The following is a 20374-nucleotide window of genomic DNA, read 5'->3' on the forward strand; positions in this document are numbered from 1 at the left end:
AAAGCCGGTGCTGCGGGGTGAACGCGCAGCTCTGGCTCAGGGTTGGCAGGTTGAGCTATAAACAGCCCAATTGGGCTACTCAGTTTTGTAATAGGCAGGAAACTCTGGTGGTTGGCTATTAAGCTATTTCATACCCGATATTCAACAATGTTCAAAGCTTTAAACATGATATTTCTGCGCCGGGTAGAGAAAAACAATCAACTCAAGAGGTTAGGAAAGGAAAATATCCAAATCACAAGCGTGCAAATACAATATGTGGACCCTCATTGGTGTTGGTTGCGGAGGTGCAATATTGTTTTTCCGAAGTTTTTTGACACGATTTAATACCGCAGGCAGGGGTGGAGGCACGTGTTTCTAGAAGGAGGGAGGAAGAGGAGTGGGGGCAGCTTAACAGATGTTTGAGAACCCCTTTCTTTCGCTGCACTAAAATATACATGGGGACGCTTTATCCTCCTATTGCCTTCTTCTGTAAATAATTGTGTTATGTCATGTATCATGTTACCCGTGTTCCAAAGAGATGTAAATACCTTGTATGAAATTTTATGTGTTGGGCTATTTTTATAGCCCGACATTTGGCTATTCTTGGGCACAATATCAGGAAATTTTGACGGGTTAATCTGCAAATACCTGGCAACCCTGCTCTGGCTACCGTAGGGGGCCTACGCAGGAACTCCATGCCGCCCTAGAGTTCCTGCAGAGGCAGCCTACGGGAGTCAGGAGTTGCGCGTTCATCCCAGTAGCTCCGACTTTCCTGCACTTCAAGTCTGCCCCTCACGTTACTGAATTCGGGGAATAGCGGCCGCCGCGCTCTACCTCCTCATTTCCTGGAACGCAGGACAGGAGGAGGCAAAAGCGGGGGTATGCACACCGAGGCGCTTGCACCGTCGGCGAAGCCGCCGTACCGGTGGCTTTCTTGCACGGCATTTGGAGTCTGCTCCTCACGTGATCGGATATCGGCCAATAGCGGCGCGGCGGCACGTGGAAACCAGACGCGCAACTCTGGCTGGAGCCTATAATCTCAATGCTGCACTGGAGTACCAGTAGGCTCCCCACGGGAGCCAGAGTTGCGCGTCTATTTTCTAAGTGCCGCCGCGCCGCTATTTGCCGAGATCCGACCACGTACCGTGCAAGAAAGTAACGTTGCACGCGCCCCGCCGTACGCACCCCTGCTTTTGAGCGCGCCGCGCGCCTCGTCGGTTCGAGAGTCAATGGTTCCAGTACCCTCTCCCTCTTCGTAGTGGCCGAGCAGGAAGGGAATATGGTTTCGTTGTGTCGACCTCGGGGGCGGAAGATTACGCACGATGGGGACAAAGGCGAGTTTGGGGGAGCAGTATCTAGGTCACAGCGCCTCAATGGTTGAACAGGATGTAGCTGACGTTTTGGGTGTGGAACGGGTAAGAGAGACCTTGCGCGCGCGTTGTTTTCTCGACACTTAGCCTAGTGTCGAGGTGGCAGCACATATTCGCCAAGAGGTCCAAAAGTCGCGTGAGGAGCTGGATCAACATGCCGTGCAGGAAAGACGGCGCTACGAAGATGAACGCGCAACTCTGACTCCCGTAGGGAACCTATAAAAGAACTGCCTTGTCCCGAAGCGCCACCTTAGTTCCATCATCCCCACTGAAAATCGCATTGCATAACCATACGTGCGAGCGAAGCCGGTAGCAAGCGCGAGCATGTTGCTCTGCAATCGAACTACGTTTCACCGACAGATCGTTTTACAGATACGTGATGATTCATCGCCAGAATGCTTCATCGACAGCACAAACTACCTTTTTTCTGTAAGGAGCTGCCTCACACTGTTGCCACGAAGCGGATAGTACGTGTAGGATACACCCGCGACGAAATGTCCCTACAACGCTAAATCCGCGTAACGACTGTCGATGGAACGGTAGTGTCGACGAACGAGAGTCTATGTAACATCTGTGCACAAAAAGTGTTTTTTGGCGAAACGATGGAGACCCGTTGCTCTGAATGACGCCAGCTCTACACGCAAGAATAATGTCTCGAAGCTGCGATGTCGTGCTCGTTTGTACACTCAGAGAACCGGGCACCGCCACCGCGCACACATGCCACAAATACAAAAGCGAAGTAACTCTGACATAAACAGGAGAAAAAGAAAAGCACGTCCCCAGCTAGCAGGCCCCATGCCTCGCAAAACGCAGCATCCAAAGCATCCAACGAGTGCATGTAAACGGCAGACTTACCTTTATCGGGCGGGCACATCTTGGTGTGTGACTGCAGCTACGTGCCAAGCATCGCTTCGTGAACACGATCCGCTTTGTCCAACCACCTTCTAAAAAAACACGCAATTCAAAATAGCGCGAATGAACAAAGGCGATGTCACCCGCCAGCCGAAGCAAAAGTATGGCCGCCGAAGCACGCCGAGATGGAATGCAGGAGGTGAGGAGGTCAAGTCTCCTAGCAACACGAAGGCCAGATAACGCGCGAAACGCGATCGCTATCGTGATAGGTTGTCAGTCGGATGACGTGTACCCAGTGACTGCTAATCAGGACGCGCGCTCTACTCTATTACCGCGCGCATTTTGTTTGGTTTTTGCGCTCTCCTGATAGCACTCCCTCTCCCCTTTTTGAAAAAGGAAAGGGGGGGGGGGTGTAATGGTGCACCTGGCAACACCCTCGCCTCGCCCGCCGATTCCTTTGGGAGAGGAGGATTCGCGTGATGGGAGTACGATTACGCTCGCCGGGTGTCTCCAGTCAAAGGGGGGTGTAAGGGTGCGCGATACACCCACATACACCCTTTTTTTCTGAGAGTGAATGTGGTTCTTTCAACAAGTAATTTTGATGACCGTGTCCGGGCGTTGATGCACTCTGACAGGCAGAATACAGAAAAAGGCGAGGGGGGATTACTCTAAGATCCATTGTTGGATTCTTAGGAAGTGCGTTAGCATGACTCTTGGTAAATGCCACACACGTCCCTCTTTGGACAACTATAGCACTGACTTGTAACGAGGCCAAAAAGAGCCAGCAAAAAATAGAGGAAGCAAAAGAGAAAGCCAAAAGAGAAAGCGAAGTGGTCAGCGTTAGCGTTTCCCAAAGGGGGACGTATGCAGCGTTTCCAAGGGTCATGCTAACGTGTTCCCTAATAATTCACCAATGAATTTTCCTGTAATATATTTTTTAATCCTTTATTTTCACGGTTGCATTGGCCCTTGTTCACGTTTTCACGTTGTCACTTTCAGAGTGGCATTAGCCGTTGACAATTGTGTGATTTTATTGTCTCTCCGTAGAAAACTAGACAAAAGCATGCACCTCTGTTCGGGCCACCTACTTCTCGTGTTTTACATCTGTTCTACTCTGAGTCAGTAGTTGAGTGTTTTCTTACAATTACACCCACAGTTAGCGAGACCAGTTGCGAAGGGCTTTTGTGATTTCCTTAGTCGTGGCTGTTTTTCTTTATCTATACACGCACGGCACCCAAGGTGCCAGCAGGTACCATAGGGGTTTCGCAAGCCTTGTCCTGCCCACACATCTAGGAGGAAGACTTATTCAGGACGCAAATATAGTTCGCCAACTTTTGACAGACGACACTACACATGAACATGCCAAGTTTTTTAGCGACTTATACTCCGTTTCACTTTAAGTCTGACCGCAGCTGACGCTACAATCCGACGGAGCTAATAGAGAGTTTTAAGGAACCGTTTTTGCACGTCCGATTAAGTACGATGGGCCCTCCGGTACGAACTGCGGGCCCATCGTACCATATAGGGTGTGCAGAAACGGTTCCCTAAAACTCTCAAATATCTATAGAGAGATTTATACGCAATCAAAGTCGTAGCCTCATTGGAGAAAAAAAAAATCCGAAGTTAATGTTTTAGACGAACGGCACGCGGGACGTTCGAGCCACCAAGCGAGGAGTAATCTTTTCTTTTCGTTATCTGGCGATATTTAACTTTCATCCCGAAACTTCCGTTACACTCCTTTGCATCCTGAATAGTTGTTCGTCAGATTGAGGGTCACTCGAACCGGGGTCGATATCGCCAACTGGGTATTCGTGGGTCATCACTTTGGTCAGGAGGCGCAGCGCGGTATAGAACTATATTTAAGATTGTTTAAAACTTAAAACGTTGTTCTTTTGGGCTATCGCGTACAGAGCAGCGTGGCTTTTATTTAAGGAACTCCTCTGGTTAAGATTTCAGGGCAGAGATGCCTCGAAAGTCTGCGTGACTGTCGAGGAGATACAACCTGTCCTAAAGGAGAAATTACGAAACAAATGAGCAAAAGTTTAAATGACCGGAGTTAACCGTTATTGATTAGCGACTAAACAAAAAGAACGGCAGAGATAGGACTCCCTCCGCCTCGGAGCACGCAATCAGAATTGCACGAGGCTTAGAGCGTTGTTCATCACCGAGCACGGTGGAAGTTGAAGGTTATTTCAAAATACAGCTACAGTGCAGTCCACTTATAACGATATTGAGAAAACCGCAAAATCCAATCGTTATAGCCGATTATCGTTATATCTGGATCAAATCAAATCTAAAAAAATAGCGATCAAATCTAAAAAATTTGATCGCTATAAGCGATATATCGTTATATCTGGTATCGTTATAAGTGGATTACACTGTATATGTTTCGACATGCACTTTGTTTTCACTAGTTGGATACTTTTGGATTCGTTGCGTGAACATGGCAGAGTTCACAAGATTGTTAAAACGAACCGTGATGCTCAACATTCTATCCGTTTCAGTAAGATGTATACGCATCTAGGCAATAGGAAACAACATTTCACTTATTCTCAAACACGCTTAAACATAAAATAATAAAAAAAAGATTTTTGAAAAACCGCATTTGAGGAGGTTAGTTCTAAAGTTATTCAATCACCATGCCTTCGACTATTCCACCGTTTTCAAGGGTGTCACGAACTGAAGCACTCTCATGATATCGTTCTTGGACCGCGTTCCCGACTGGTGTGCATACAGCGTCCTCAAATGTGGTCCTGCGATTTTTATCTCATTTCGTCATAAAAGTGCAATTCTCTTGCCCACCACGATCCTGGTGGTGGGAGGCGGATTTAGCAGACACGTGTTCCGCTCTAACCCTGCTTCCAGCTCAACGGTGCATAGAAGGTCCTGTAGCAAGACGCTGGGACGCCGCAACAACAGTGACACAGCTAGCCGTTCGATTGTCTCTTTGACCCAAACTACGACCAATTACCTGGACCGCGACATCCGATAGCATGATACGCCGGCTCCGGTGTGACGACACGTCTTACCACTTCGGGACAACTTTTGATGCATGGGGGGTATAGGACGCTAGACACACGAGCCAAAGACGCGTTTCTGGCTCCGTTAGTGATATCAGGAGAGTGGAAGAAAGAGAGAGGGTAGGAGACGGAAGAATTGCACTACTAGAAAGTGAGTGGATATCACTTATTCTGGTTCTTTATTTTCTCTCTTTTCGCTGCCGACTAGATCAAGATGACTGTGACCACTTCATCTGGAAAGAAACGCAGCTTCCTGAAGGACACCCTGGCCCTCGTAGCAACACCACGCCTCAGAAGGAACACGCTGGTACTCTTTGCGGGTTGGTAAGTGAGTAAGTCAGTGTAGAATGTATGGAAGGGGTGACGGGATTTGCATGTCTGGAACAGGTTGTCAAACAGGCGAATGCAAGAATGACGAAAGAATTATAAATTGTGCCTCAATAATAAAAAAAAAAAGTTATTTCTGCAAACAAAGAAAAAAAAAAAAGACATGAGCTCATGTTTATCTTTAAACAAACTCACTGACAGTGAATGGTACAATATCGACCTCTTTTTCGATATAAATAGCGCGAAGGTCAAGAACGAACTGACGGTACAAGCGCTATTACCGTCTTGTACCGTCAGTTCGTTCTTGACCTTCGCGCTATTTATTTCGAAAATGCATATCCAACTAGCCCACCTTAATATTTTAGTGCAATATCGACCTCTTCTTTGTAATGTGTAGTTTACTGATATTTTCGCTAGGTATTTCTAGAAACACAACATTACATCTTGTGAGTCGACCTTCCAAGCTAGCGACGACTATCTGGCACAGCTCTATGAAAGACTGCGCATTATTTATACCACTAACCTTCAGCTCAAATCCCAGTTATATGGCATGTTTTCCTCGATAAGCCTTCGTTATATTCCGAATACCTCATCCAAGTTTCTAACTCGCCATATCATCAATGAATCGTGGGTCGCCACTCTGTCTCAAGAAACAATCTGCACAATTAGTGCCATCTCCGACATCTGAAAGACGGGTCGAGTGGCCTTTCTTTGCAGGTTCCTGATATGTTTGTGCTACAACGCCAACACACTAGAGCTAAGCCACCTGGGTCTGAACGTGTACGGGACCTACTCGATCGCGATAGCCTTCGAGCTGCCGGTCAACATCTTCACCATCATGGCCCTGGACAGGCTGGGAAGGCGATGGCCCAACGTGGCCTTCATGTTCGTCGGGGGCGCCGTGTCGCTCGTCATGGCCCTTATCAGAACGGGTGGGTAACATCCGCAATGACCACGTACACTTCTTCGTGATGACGAGGACAACAACCACCATGTTGAGGATAATGATAATGTCGGTTCTGCCGGTGATGATAATGAGAATGGCTATGATAATTATGATTCTGTCGAAGATGCTGATGATGAAGATCACGACGATGACGTAAAATATCATGGTGATGATAATGAAGATGTGAACGACGATTATAATTCTGCGTTATCTTTGGTGTTGCGTCCCAAAGACAATTCACGCCATAGCCAACAAATCGGACGTTGCGAGGAAAAGCAAAAATATAATTTATATTGAAGGCCTCAGACCTGGCGTGACTACGGGGCTAGATCAAGAAAATGAGACGGGTTTTAGGCCCGCATAATTAAACTACGCATCACGAAAAGCTAAAACTCCGCGAGAACCTATCGCTATAGTGGTGGTGATAAAATGCGAAAGTTTAAGTACACGTTATTTCCTGGATCAAGACACACACACACACACAAAAAAGGTATCCATATTCCTAACGAGCGTGTTGGTAAAGTATACTACATAACAGAAAAAATAAAACAGAGAGAACGAAACACAGAGGAGTACTCGTCTGTACTTTGTTCTATGTTTTATTCTTTCTGTTATCTAGTAAAAATTTCTCTATGAGCCGAACGTCCACCTAAGCCTAATATTTATTAAATAAAAATTTGCGATTGCCGGTGCCTGTATACACTCAGTCTCGCGTTACGATGGACCGTGGCGGATGCTACGAGCCATCCCGGCCAATCTAACGCTGGGAACGTTCCACGTGACTAGGCGGTCTTTGCGTTGCCGTGACCTTCGCGAACGTCACGTGACACGCAGACGACATTGGATTGGTTCCGTTGGCTCGTAACGTTCTCTGCGGTCTATTGGAAGGGGGAACGAAGTATAGCATTTTTTAGCTAAAAAATCAACAACAAAAAAGTGTTAGATAGGAAGATGATATTGTTTTCTTTTTTGTTGACAATATTTTTTTATTTTTTTTTTCATTGACGTACTTGCTACAGGCGCTCAGGCGCTCAGAATCTCAATTTTCAGTTTGATGAACAGCTTGTACACGTCGGCTCATAAAGAATTTTTTTTTTTTAATATTTATATGTATGTCACGTTATATGCTCAAACTTTCCTATTTTATCACCACCGCTAGAGTCACGTTCTAACACAGTTTCAGCTTTCTGCGATGCGCATAGCTTATTTAAGCGAGCCAAAAAAAAAAAAAACCCGGTTTGATTTTTTCGATTTGTTATCCCTGTAGTTCAGGAAAATCAGAGAAACACAAGAATGTTCGTTCGTTGTCATCGCTCTTCGAACAGACAGCTAAAACTGGTTCCAGAAATAACAAGAACAACCTTTCGGCAACCCGAAAAAACCTTAGCAGTTTTGCGCCCGTTTCCAAGCGAGGTATTCTATATTTGTTAAATATTCGTAGGAAGACTATAGGCAGTGATACGCCTTTTCAACAAGCTCGCACACTCATACAGACACTCACTTGCTCTATTGTAACCAGCGAACTGCGCTTAATCATTTTTTAGAGCGTAGCTTTTAGGCGCCCGTTTCGGGCTTGAGCGGCGTCGGCATCAGCGTCGCCGTCGGCGTAACCACGCGGTGCAATGTGGGAAACATCGCATAATGCAACGCGCGGGACAGTCGTGAAGTCACTCCTGACTTTACGAGGTTCATTGGTGCGTCGCCAGGGCGACACTTCGGCACCACGCGGTGCATTAAGGAAAACGTCCCATAATGAACCGCGGTGAGGCGCGCGTTGAATTATGGGACGTTTCTCATAACGCATCGTGCGGGAGGGAGGAAGAAGAGGGGGAGAAGGGAGAAGGAGGGGAGGAGGAGAGAGGAGGAAGAGGAAGGAGGAGGAAGAGGGAGGAGGAGGGAGCAGGAGGTAGGAGAAGGAGGATAGGAGGACGAGGAAGAGGGGGAGGACGCGAGGAGAACGGGAGGAATAGATGAGGAGGGAGGAGGATAGGGTACGGATGACGAAAAGGGGCATACCGTCCCCTCCGTACCCTACCCTCGTCCTCCTCAAGAGCTGCGCTCTAATTTGGCATTACAGGGAGTTGTAAGCGTCTTTCATTTTTTGTTTTGTTTTTCTCCGGATACGAACATGGGTTCATGTCGTATCGTCAGTTCACCTTAGGCGGACATAGTTTGGCTACTATATATTAATTTAAGCATGCACATTTTTGTCCATCTCAACTTTTTTATTACTTGAATACAAGTTGAGCTGGTGCTGAACTTTTATTCAAGGTGCATTCCCATTTGTCAATAATTTGTCATATTTTGTTTTTAAATGTGAGCATGACATTTGACTATCTGGTCTAATATTTTACGGGGAAGGACAATGTATTGAGACATTCTCGTAGAAAGATCTGATCCGTTTTTTGATCGCTGATACAATCAATCAAGCAAGTTCAAATTCTAACAACGGTAAACGGAGTACGAAAAGTGAACGTGTTTTAGCAGCCTCTTTGTCCTTGGCGGAACTGTGACGTGCTATTAACACTTTCAGACTCTGCTGGAGCGACGCTGGCCATGGCGGTTATCACGATCGTCTGCTACGCCGGCGGGTACAACATCACCTACCAGCTCGCCTCGGAGATTTTCCCCACGGAAATCAGAGGCCGCGGCGTGTTGCTCAAGAGACTCTTCGGAGATATCGGCAGTTGTCTCGGGGCAGATGTTGCTTATCTGGTATGCCACTGCTCTTTGCTTTCTAGTTCTTCGGGGTCTTTGAACCGACCGCCGCCGACTATTTAAGGCTAACAGAAGCCTTTGGCTTCGATTGGTTATTTCGGTGGGTTCTTAGTTCGTACAGGGCCGAAAGACCATTTCGAGCCATAGCAAAACTGAATCTGGCTTGTCTCGGCTCTGGTCCCACAATGCTAGTTTAATTTTGGTAAATTTAGACTAATAGTGAACTGCGACGTGTCTGAAGGTGGGAGCGTAGAATGGGATTAAAAACCTGTTCAATAAAATCGCCGGATCACAGATCTAGAACTAGTTACCTGCTTGAAATATTAATCTTGGTTTCTCTAAGAGACCACCGTCAGGTGCTCCAATTCGTTAGTGAGTGTAATATGGCCTATACATAACTAAGAAAATGAGAACACTCTCAACTTGGACAAATATGTATGAATGCTTTATGTTTAGGAGGGTATCCCTGTTGACACTACTCAAAAACGAAACATCCCAGAACACATTTGGCTTTGGGATGTCCCCCTTTGAGAATTCTGCGGTCGAGAAAATTCAGGAATATATCTTCTTCCTTTTAGGCACGGGGGCTTGAGATAACAAGGCAAAATATAAATAATTTTGAAAGTGTCCTGATTTGATTCCACTACCATTTTCGCTGCTTTTATAGTTCCAAATAAGGCAACACTTTTTTACGCTTACTTTGACACATTCAATCCTGTATGCACCCCCTACACCCTTTCAGACTTGGGAAGTAATCCGTTACGTTTTCAAGTAATTTTGTAATTGCCAGGTTACTTTTTTGTGTCAGTAATTTGTAATGTCATTTCGTTACGAAATATTGGCAACGAATTACTTTAATTACTCGTTACTTTTTTAAATATGAGCATAATAAAGAAACTGAAGCATTATGAGTAGGCAATTCAGAAGCATAGAAAGAGCAGGTTCAACAAATTTAAATAAAAACTATCGTAAAAAAAATAATAATTGAACAAACAAAAAAAAAAAAAGCACGGTTTCTCGTTTGACGGGTTACTAGAACCACTAGAAAGACGTGAAAATACTACGTGAAAAAAGTGAAAGCCGCTTACAACTCCCTGTAACGCCGAATTGGAGCGCAGCTCTTGAGGAGGAGGGAAGGGCGCTGGGGGGGGGTTAGAGTAACCAGGGGGGGTCACGTGACCTTGGGGGTCACGTGACCCCCAATGCCGATGATGTCATCACTGACGTCACTGATGACGTCATTAGTGACGTCACTGATGACTTCGCCAGTGATGATGACGATGACGATGCGAATGTCGGTGACGTCATCAGTGACGTCGCTGACGACGTCATCAGTGATGATGACGATGACGATGCGGATGCCGGTGACGACATCAGTGACGTCACTGATGACGTCATCAGTGATGATGACGATGACGATGCGGATGTCGGTAACGTCACCGGCATCCACATCGTCATCGTCATCATCACTGATGACGTCACCGGCATCCTCATCGTCATCGTCATCATCACTGATGACGTCACCGGCATCCGCATCGTCATCGTCATCATCACTGATGACGTCACCGGCATCCACATCGTCATCGTCATCATCAGTGATGACGTCACCGGCATCAACATCGTCATCGTCACTGATGACGTCATCATCATTGATGTCATCATCACTGATGACGTCACCGGCATCCACATCGTCATCGTCATCATCACTGATGACGTCACCGGCATCCGCATCGTCATCGTCATCACTGATGATGACATCAGTGATGATGACGATGACGATGTGGATGCCGGTGACGTCATCAGTGTCGATGACGTCATCGGGGGTCACGTGACATCGGCGGGGGTCACGTGACCTCGGGGGGTCACGTGACCTCGAGGAGGGGGTCACGTGACCTCAGGGGAGTCACGTGACCTCGGGGTGGTCACGTGCCTCCCCACGAAGTCACGTGACCCCGGTGGGGGGCTCGCGCGGTGCATTATGGGATATTTCCCATGATGCACCGCGCGGTTACGCCGACGGCGACGGCGACGGCGACGGCGACGCCGACGCCGCTCAAGCCGGAAACGGGCCCCTAAGAGCTGCGCTCTAAAACAAAGACCAGGAAGACAATGCCGAGCAGACTTAGCTTCTTTCCATCGCCTTCCATCGGATTTTAGAGCGCAGCTCTTAGGGGCCCGTTTCCGGCATGAGCGGCGTCGCCGTCGCCGTCGCCGTCGCCGTCGCCGTCGCCGTCGGCGTCGCCGTCGGCGTAACCGCGCGGTGCATCATGGGAAATGTCCCATAATGCACCGCGCGAGCCCCCCACCGGGGTCACATGACCTCGTGGGGGGGTCACGTGACCCCCCGAAGTCACGTGACTCCACTGAGGTCACGTGACCCCCTCCTCGAGGTCACGTGACCACCTCCTCGAGGTCACGTGACCCCCGCCGATGTCGCGTGACCCCCGATGACGTCATCGTCACTGATGACGTCACCGGCATCCACATCGTCATCGTCATCATCACTGATGACGTCACCGGCATCCACATCGTCATCGTCATCATCACTGATGACGTCACCGGCATCCACATCGTCATCGTCATCATCACTGATGACGTCACCGGCATCCGCATCGTCATCGTCATCATCACTGATGACGTCACCGGAATCCACATCGTCATCGTCATCATCACTGATGACGTCACCGGCATCGTCATCGTCATCATCACTGATGACGTCACCGGCATCCGCATCGTCATCGTCATCATCACTGATGACGTCGCCGGCATCCACATCGTCATTGTCATCATCGCGGATGACGTCACCGGCATCCACATCGTCATCGTCATCATCACGGATGACGTCACCGGCATCCACATCGTCATCGTCATCACTGATGACGTCACCGGCATCCACATCGTCATCGTCATCATCACTGATGACGTCACCGGCATCCGCATCGCCATCATCACTGATGACGTTACCGACATCCGCATTGTCATCGTCATCATCACTGATGACGTCATCAGTGACGTCACTGATGTCGTCACCGGCATCCGCATCGTCATCGTCATCATCACTGGTGAAGTCATCAGTGACGTCACTAATGACGTCATCGGTACCCGCATCGTCATCGTCACTGATGACGTCATCAGTGACGTCAGTGATGACATCATCGGCATTGGGGGTCACGTGACCCCCAAGGTCACGTGACCCCCCCCCCCCTGGTTAGTTTAACCCCCCCCCCCCAGTGCCCTTCCCTCCTCCTCCTCAAGAGCTGCGCTCTAATTCGGAGTTACAGGGAGTTGTAAGCGGCTTTCATTTTTTTCTTCTGAGAAACTTCTTCGTGTTTAATTGTGTTTGACTTTTACACCACTTGAAAGGCTCGTTTCCATTGGGAGCTTCCGTAGATCGGTTCCTTATCTCCGCATCGCCTAGCGGAGGTAGATGCTGCTACTGAGCATGCGCACCGCTGGCTTTGTCTGCAGAATTCCAGGGATCATTTCCGGTCGTTGTAAGCTAGCGGGATGGCGGTTGTGGTTGCAGCTTTCGCTGCCTTGTCAGCTTACAGGTGAACCTTGTACCTGCAATCTTTCTCACAAGTAAAATATTGTATTTTTACAAGGACTACCATAATGCGGGTGTATTAGAAATGGAAAGTAGTGTTGCAGAACATTTTTGAAAACATCAAAATTTTTTATATTGTTTTTCTTGATAAGCGTACTGGAGAAGTAACGTGAAAGTGATTTGAAACGTAACGAGTAAAGTAATTTGTTACTTTTCTGCGAAAGTAATTTGTAACGGGAATTCATTACATTTGGGACTCGGTAATTTGTAATTGTAATCCATTACATTTTTGGAGTAACGAGCACACGTATGGCACCTTCGATGCCTTTGCCGGAAATCGCTACATTTTTGTCTAACTTATTTTAGTAAACATTTCTTGAGACAAAGTCATTTGCTGATCAGTGTGAGCGAATGTCTTGTCCTGAAGGTAAGTTGTCCCGTAGGTGGAATATGACCGGTACCTGCCCGTCCTGGTACTGGGTGCGCTGTCCCTCCTGGCATCTGTACTGCTCTTCTTCGTTCCGGACACCGTCCATGAACCGTTGCCACAGACAATAGAAGACGGCGAGAACTTCGCCAAGAACCAAGGACTGTGTTTCTGTCCCATCCTGGTCGAGCGGATAAGTCCGGATGAACCGTGAGTCAGACCTTTCTGTAGCGGCTATGATCCATGTCCGCGACAAATGCTTAAGAGGCCCATGAAATTACCTTTTTACATTTGCCAAATAACTTTTACGTTGAACTTTTAATGTTCACTGAACGCCGAACAAGCATCCGTTTTTGTTTCGGTTTATTAATTTCTACACGAAAAATTAACGAAATATCGAGTTTCTCTTCGTCTCCAACTCACCGCAAAACAATTCGCGGAATAATTTCGACGGTCGTGACGTACTCTGGCACTGAAACCGGAAGTTCTCTCGACAATAGGAGAAGGAGAGCGTTAGCGGCGAGCGGCGATGCGCCGGTAAATTTTACCACAGGGTTTTACTGCGATGGCACCGATGCCACCGACATAATTTCTGAATCGGCGCCTCTCATCACCGCGATAGCCATGGACACATCGCAGCTGTGCGAAACTCAACTAGATATGTTCCGCTGCAGCGACAACATGGGACTGGTCCCATACTCCGGTACGCCTGTTGGAAAGTGCGGCGAGTCTTCCGGTAAAGACTCCTGTTCCTCGTGAGAATCAGACTACAAGCAGTGGCGACTGCACAAACTGTAATTCAGGCACTTGCAACGAGCGCGTTAGCTACGACTGCGCCCGTTCTGACCGGAGCGACCAAAACAACCGCTCTGCGTCGCGCGCACACACTCCTGCAACCACTGCAACAAGCCTAGCAGGTCGTCAGCAGTTTCCCCGCCGTCGCCTGCGTCAGCTGTTTCCGCTGTGCCTTTTGAAAGGAGTGGACAGGCTGCCACTCACTGGCATAGCAGAAAATGGACAGAGTTGTCTATGGTCTCAAGCTTTAATAATTTTTATTGTGTCAGGATTGGTCCGCAAAGCAGGGTGGATGAAAAAAAGAAAAAGATGCAGTACGCCGTCTTGGACGATCACGGCTTTAACACACAACTTTACCGATGGTGCAAATCTTGCCCTACGGCTTTTCTACGATTGTGAAAGACGATGCAATCTTAGCAGCGATATAACAACGTAGAACTATGATTTCGTAATCACATAGACGTTGCGGGAGTTCAGAAATGCAAACACTAATCACTTTTCTCGGGTGACGAAAACGCGTCAAAATTTGCATCTTTCATGCACGCCTTTAAATACAGTACGCACCACTAATACCTTGAACTTGAGCATACGCATGGAACGCACAAAATAAGCAATCTGAGCGGTGTTCGAGGACACAAATGCTAAGAAAGCACCACTGTAATCGAAGCAAACAAACACGACGGCACGAGCGTTTCTGTTGTCTTCAGGGTTCCACCACAACATCGCCGCACGAGTAGATGGATCTTCCCTTCTAGGAAGTGCTGTGTTATCATCACGACACGAGACGAGAATTGAGTCAAGGATAGCGTTTTACGCGGAACGACGAGCTTCCACCACGCCGACCACGTCGGCGGTCACCACCGACGCCAAGCTTTTCAGCAGATAACAGAAACCGCGAGCCCCCCCCCCCCCCCCCCCCCCCCCCCCCCCCCCTTTTCCCCCTTGCTTCGTTTACCACACGATAGATGGCGCATAGCTCCGAGTATTCTTAAAGCCCCTCGATATGTTTGCGCTCGTCTTGCAAGTAGCGTCAAATGCGCGAGTGCACGAGGCCCATGTCTCGAGCGGCCCTTGGAAGCAAATGGCGGCGCAGCACTGAAATGAGCGGGCCTTGGAAGCGAATGGCGGCGGAGCACCCGCTCATGGCACGTGTCTCGAGCGCTTCCACAACAATGGTTGGCGGTACTTGTAAAAAACGCTTTTATCAAGGGGCTTTAAGTATTCTAAAATTCGTCAATTTCCGTCACATCGCAAATTATGCTACAAAATCTGGATCAGAATATTCTTTAACAATACTTTGAAGAAACATTCGCCGGCTATTTATTGTTTATGATCGATGTGCTGGTGAGGTATAGCTCTAATCCAATAAATAGGCAACGTGGATTTGGCTGACGTGCTTTGGCACCGCGGATGCATAGTAGTGAAAAGGAAGAGAGCTTTCGCAGGAAAGAAGACATAAAAGAGACCGCTCTTCTTTTAAAAGTTTTATGGCGAAATCATTTTATGGTTCTCTATTTGTGTGCTTTAGTTTTCTTTTCACACCTTTTATGACTGGCGGTGGATGAAATTCGATTTCAAAATCGTTTCATAGTCCCTTCAAAACTGGATAAAAATTGCAAATGTTTTCAGTAGAGCTACGAAGTCTGCTAAGACAGCATTCCACTCGTTCTGCCTAAAATCAAGCTCGCGGATTAGTTGTTTGCCGCCATATATTGAAGCCACCTGAGCTTGTCGAGATTAAGCTGCTGAAGACAGATCGTACACTACAGTGCGTAATGGCTAATATTCGCATTTATTTCAGTTGATATTTTGTTGTATTTAATAGACGCGTTAGGACCTTCCTTGACAAGCATCGGAATACTTTAATGCCTAAAAGGTGCTTCTTTTGTCAGCCTGTTGTAGGCATACGCTCGGAAGTGGCGTATAATGATATGAATAGAGAAAGTTACCCTCGAGCATTTACTTAAATAAACGTGAAACCATTGAAAGAATTAGTATCCAAGTCTCACAATAGCTCACCTTGTGAGCACCAAGTATTTGCAGAATCATAAGTACAAATTATTTTGAAAAGCTAGCAGACGCCTAAAAGGTAGCGACATTTAATGTTGTTTGACGGGAGTTTTGCAAAAATTTCATTGTCGCAAATTGCACGCAAAAAAAAATTAACTGTAGTGAGCGTAATTGTATGTCTGTTTCCTCGCAGCAAAGCGAATGGCAAGCAAGATGCAGAGGAAGACAAGCCTGGTCGCATTACGTCTCACCTTTAACAAAACCACAAAAAAAAGGACGAAATTATGAATATGCTGCGTGCCAAAGAAAGTATACCCCAAGGTGACAAGGACTTGGGTAACGGGATGGCCCATTGGGTCTTAACTGATGTGGGGACATCATCCATCTGCTAATCACCTAGCCTCGATCATCAATGACAGAAACATGAATCAACTCAATTAAGTGCACGTGCCTGCTGCTACATGGGCGTATACATTTCATTTATGGCGCCCGGAACCAAATATAACCCAGAAGACAAGGCCTGCGCGCGTCGTCATTATTAGTGAAGCCCCGAACCGCCCCAAGCGGAAATCGCCGCAAAGCTCATGGTGCCATAGTTTTGGTGTGGCAGGGTGCCGGCGTTGTGCTCGTTCTGAGACGGAGCAAGACGCGCATGGCGGCAGGCCTTGGCTTCCAGGTGGTGTTTCTTGAACGTGTGTCCGATTGGTGTGTTTTTATCTCGTCCTCCATTTGGCGGTCTTTCAAGTTCCGCCTGATACCGTCATACGAGTACCATGCTGTCGCCCTCCGCCATCCTCCATGGCAGTGGCACAAGACCGGGGGTGGACACGGCAGACGCGCCCGTTCTGCTGCAGGTCCCTATTCAACTCTACAGTCCACGGAAACTTGAGCAGCCACGAACTGGGACGGCACCCGACGAAAGCGACACTTGGCGTTCCCTCGCACACTGTTGCCAGGTCTTACTTGACAAAGAATGTCAACATTTCGAGAGCATAGCACACCGTCTACTGTGACGTAGTTAGTCTGCCTCTTCGAGACCAATTTCAATATATGTGGGTGGAACACGGAACGCCAAAGAAACCGGTCGAAGATGCATTCTATTGGGGAGGAGGACAGACCGTTACGCCCCAAGCGGTTAACTTGTCAACTACACGGATGGGGACAACAAATACAATGACGCCGCGCTCGGCCGACATAACCGAACGCGGCGTCAGCGTTCGACTGGAGTTCATGTTCTCCGGTGAGGGGGAGGAGGGGCTCTTTTGTTTCCACGACGGCCTGCATGAACAATGCAGCATGCACGATCCCAGCTTAGCAGAAAAGCCGAAGTGGGTCAAGCTCGCATTCTCAGAAGACAGATCCGGCACTTACCGCCGAATTCAGAAACCTCACTCGAACTACACTCAAACTGAAGGGCCCCTCCACTTCCTCGAGGAAGTGGAGGGGCCCTTCAGTTTGAGTGTAGTTTGAGTGAGGTTCCTGAATTCGGCGGTTAACGTCGCTTCGTCGATTGTTAGTATTTTTTACATTAAACTGTGCCCCGCGCTCTATTGTAGAAGATGACATGGCCATGCCTATAAGGCCTCTTGGCATGTGTACAGGCCTTGTGTTGAGTAAACACCGAGCGTGGGAAAAACAAACGGGTCAGAGCGCCCCCTATAGTTCGATCTCCTGCCCAATACAGGCACCGAAAGAAGGGGTGGTTTTCGAGCTATTTAAAGTGAATAAAGTAAAAACTGATGCTGTAGGGCCATACTAGGGATAGTATACTTTAATGCGAAGGAGTCAAATTCGCAGTGTGGATGTTTAGACACCAGGGGCTGTTAGTTTGCCTACGGTGGCGTCTAGTATCTGCAAAGTGCAGGAGCAATGCGGCCAAAGCAGTAAGACTGCTGACCTGTGAATTTTTAACAAGCATCCCACACTAGAGTCTACACGAACGCATGCCAGGACGATGCTTATCCAGATCTGAATGGGCAGGGAATCCGACAGCACGAACTTTAACTCATGCTTGATACTGTCACGAAAGGTAACAACCCTGTAAAAGCATTAAAACAAATGTCCGTTTATTTCTTCTAAAATGGTTGACTATGCAAGAGCGCAGGCGATATAACGATTGGAAACTGATCAAAGGAATAGAATGTCAAGGTGGTTGGGTACTATTGTCCTAGTCCAGGTTAGCGTGCCTCAATGCGCAGACGCTATTGTGCCACTATGGCTTGAGTCCACAGTTTTGAGAGCGTTCTTTTTTTGAAATTAGATTGGTGGTCATTTCGATTGCAAGAAACCGGTTCAATGTAAGCAAGCAGTTAAACCGACTTGTGCGTTTGTCTTAATTTGAAGGATGCTTGACCATCTCGTTTTTCTTTGTTGTGGTTAATTGTTTTGTTTATATGTTGTAGTCCGTGGTGTGCACGTTCAGCGGACGTACAATAAGAATGGGAACAATATAGATAAGGGAATTACACTGGTATGCTCTTTCACGGAAGGGGTCAAACAAATAAAGAAAGGAAAGTAACTGCAAAAGAAACAAACGTTATGTGGTAACTCTTCACGAACAAGTAAAATCAGGAGTTGCCAAGAAAGGGTGAGGGATACAAGGTTTACGCCAAAAAGTAAAATAAGGAGTTAAAAAACGACAGGTGAGTGATACAAGGCTGCACCAATAACCAGGAGGAGTTACCAATGAAAGGTGAGTGATATAAGTTACAGAAAACCTGAAGACGCTTTAGGCGCGTTGATTTTCGAAAACTGAAGCACATGCATGTCACGCCTCTCCTTTCCATCCACCACCATTTAATCTTCTGCACACTTTGGTTGTTAATTGAACCCGTACGCCAATCTGTCTCACCTATTTTATGTTTTTTTTTTTTTTTTATCGTGAACTTCTTGGTGCTCCCCACACGTTATCTGACCAAAAGCGTTCGATATACTTTTTTTGCGATCAAACTAGATTTCGGTTGTGAGGGTACTTCTTAACCTTAATCTGATAAATATCAGGACGGCCCCGGCGTCCGTCAAGATATAAGGCACCCAGGGTTACTAAAAATTATATGTGACGAAGAAGTGAAACCGATTTATTCCTAGAGGAACAGACAACCGTCATGGTACGAAAAGACAAGAACCTTCGCAGTTTAGCTCACACATTAAAGATGTCCAATATTGGCGTCATTGGTGACACGGGTGACATCTAGACAGCTGTACAGTGCTATCCAGACCTGACACGTTCTAGCATATCATCGGATGTCGATTCAACTACATAGGACATAGATTGTTTGTGCTGTTTCAGGTCGTTCAGTTGCTGTGGCATTGCTGGAGATAACGACCGCGCACTGTATATGGTACTATAAAGCACGAACAAACGAAAGGGACTAAACCGCTGCCTATTACACTTTATAGACGTTGACCTAGGATTACTACATGTTGTAAAATGCAGCAGAATAACAAATTGAGGGTTTTCGTGGTCGGGCAATAAAGTTTGCGACTCAAGGGACGTAAGAGTAGTTAGCCGATTCAAACTGGTATCTTGGTAAAGCAAATTGCCAGGTCGTTTTGAACGAAAAAAGATGCAATCTTTTTTTTTTTGAGCTTCTACTACGGGCTGATTTTAGTACACAAACTGAAGTTTTAAAGAGAACCCCTCAAAATCGGGTTATATTTTAAAAACGAGCAAAGTCGACATTATTACCACTTATTCGAAGGTTATCCTCCTCGTAAACCCTGCATGAACGTATCAAAAATAATTTCAGCATATCTCGTTTTTTCTAAATAATTTTAGAAAAACGGATTGTCGTTTTTTTATTATTATTAACTGAGTAAGATATTGTTGTTCTTGACTTTATTCGGGCCAGGTACAACGCAAAACGTCCAATACATAACACAGTGTCGCCATCTGGTGATCAACAGCGGATCCTCTCGGGAATGGCGCTCATGATACTACTTTTGAATTGCGATGAAGAGTGAAGTTATAAGATCAACAGATTTAACATGCTTAACTAACAGTTTAATAATTATTTATGAGAAATAGGCATTATTTGTAATCACGGCATACTATATGTCGTGCCAACATGGCAACATAGTTTGTGTATGTTTAATTTGTTCGATGCAGCTGAGTGGAGTGACGATACGTACCATTTTGGTCAGAAAAATGAACTCTTATTTATCCTCAAAAAATTTTCTTATGTCCACCAAATATTATTTTTGCCTTTTGACGAGTATATGATAGGTCTAAATTTCAATAATTCTACCCCTATGATGGCTGAGATAGACGCATGGGAACAGGCCAATGCTACCATGAATTTCTTTTTCGCATGACGTAAGAGTTAACTCCTGTTAAGCGAATTCAAAGATATAGTTTGATCAGAGTCCGTCAGCATAGTTGCA

At 46.8% G+C, this 20374-nt stretch overlaps 1 protein-coding gene across 1 annotated transcript in view; it reads left to right on the forward strand.

The window, feature by feature from the left end:
* Positions 1-16249, forward strand: part of LOC8025958 (solute carrier family 22 member 7) — a 44540-nt gene extending 28291 nt beyond the window's left edge. The window contains exons 6-10 of the mRNA XM_040205725.3: positions 5430-5545; positions 6266-6480; positions 9028-9209; positions 13203-13396; positions 16185-16249. Coding sequence (XP_040061659.1) covers positions 5430-5545; positions 6266-6480; positions 9028-9209; positions 13203-13396; positions 16185-16248 — 771 coding nt within the window. The 3' untranslated portion in view covers position 16249. The remainder of the gene's footprint in view (positions 1-5429; positions 5546-6265; positions 6481-9027; positions 9210-13202; positions 13397-16184) is intronic.
* The last annotated feature ends 4125 nt before the right edge of the window (positions 16250-20374 follow it).

The sequence above is a fragment of the Ixodes scapularis genome, unplaced genomic scaffold, assembly GCF_016920785.2.
Source record: "Ixodes scapularis isolate PalLabHiFi unplaced genomic scaffold, ASM1692078v2 PGA_scaffold5__190_contigs__length_132052651, whole genome shotgun sequence".
Lineage (NCBI taxonomy): Eukaryota > Metazoa > Arthropoda > Arachnida > Ixodida > Ixodidae > Ixodes > Ixodes scapularis.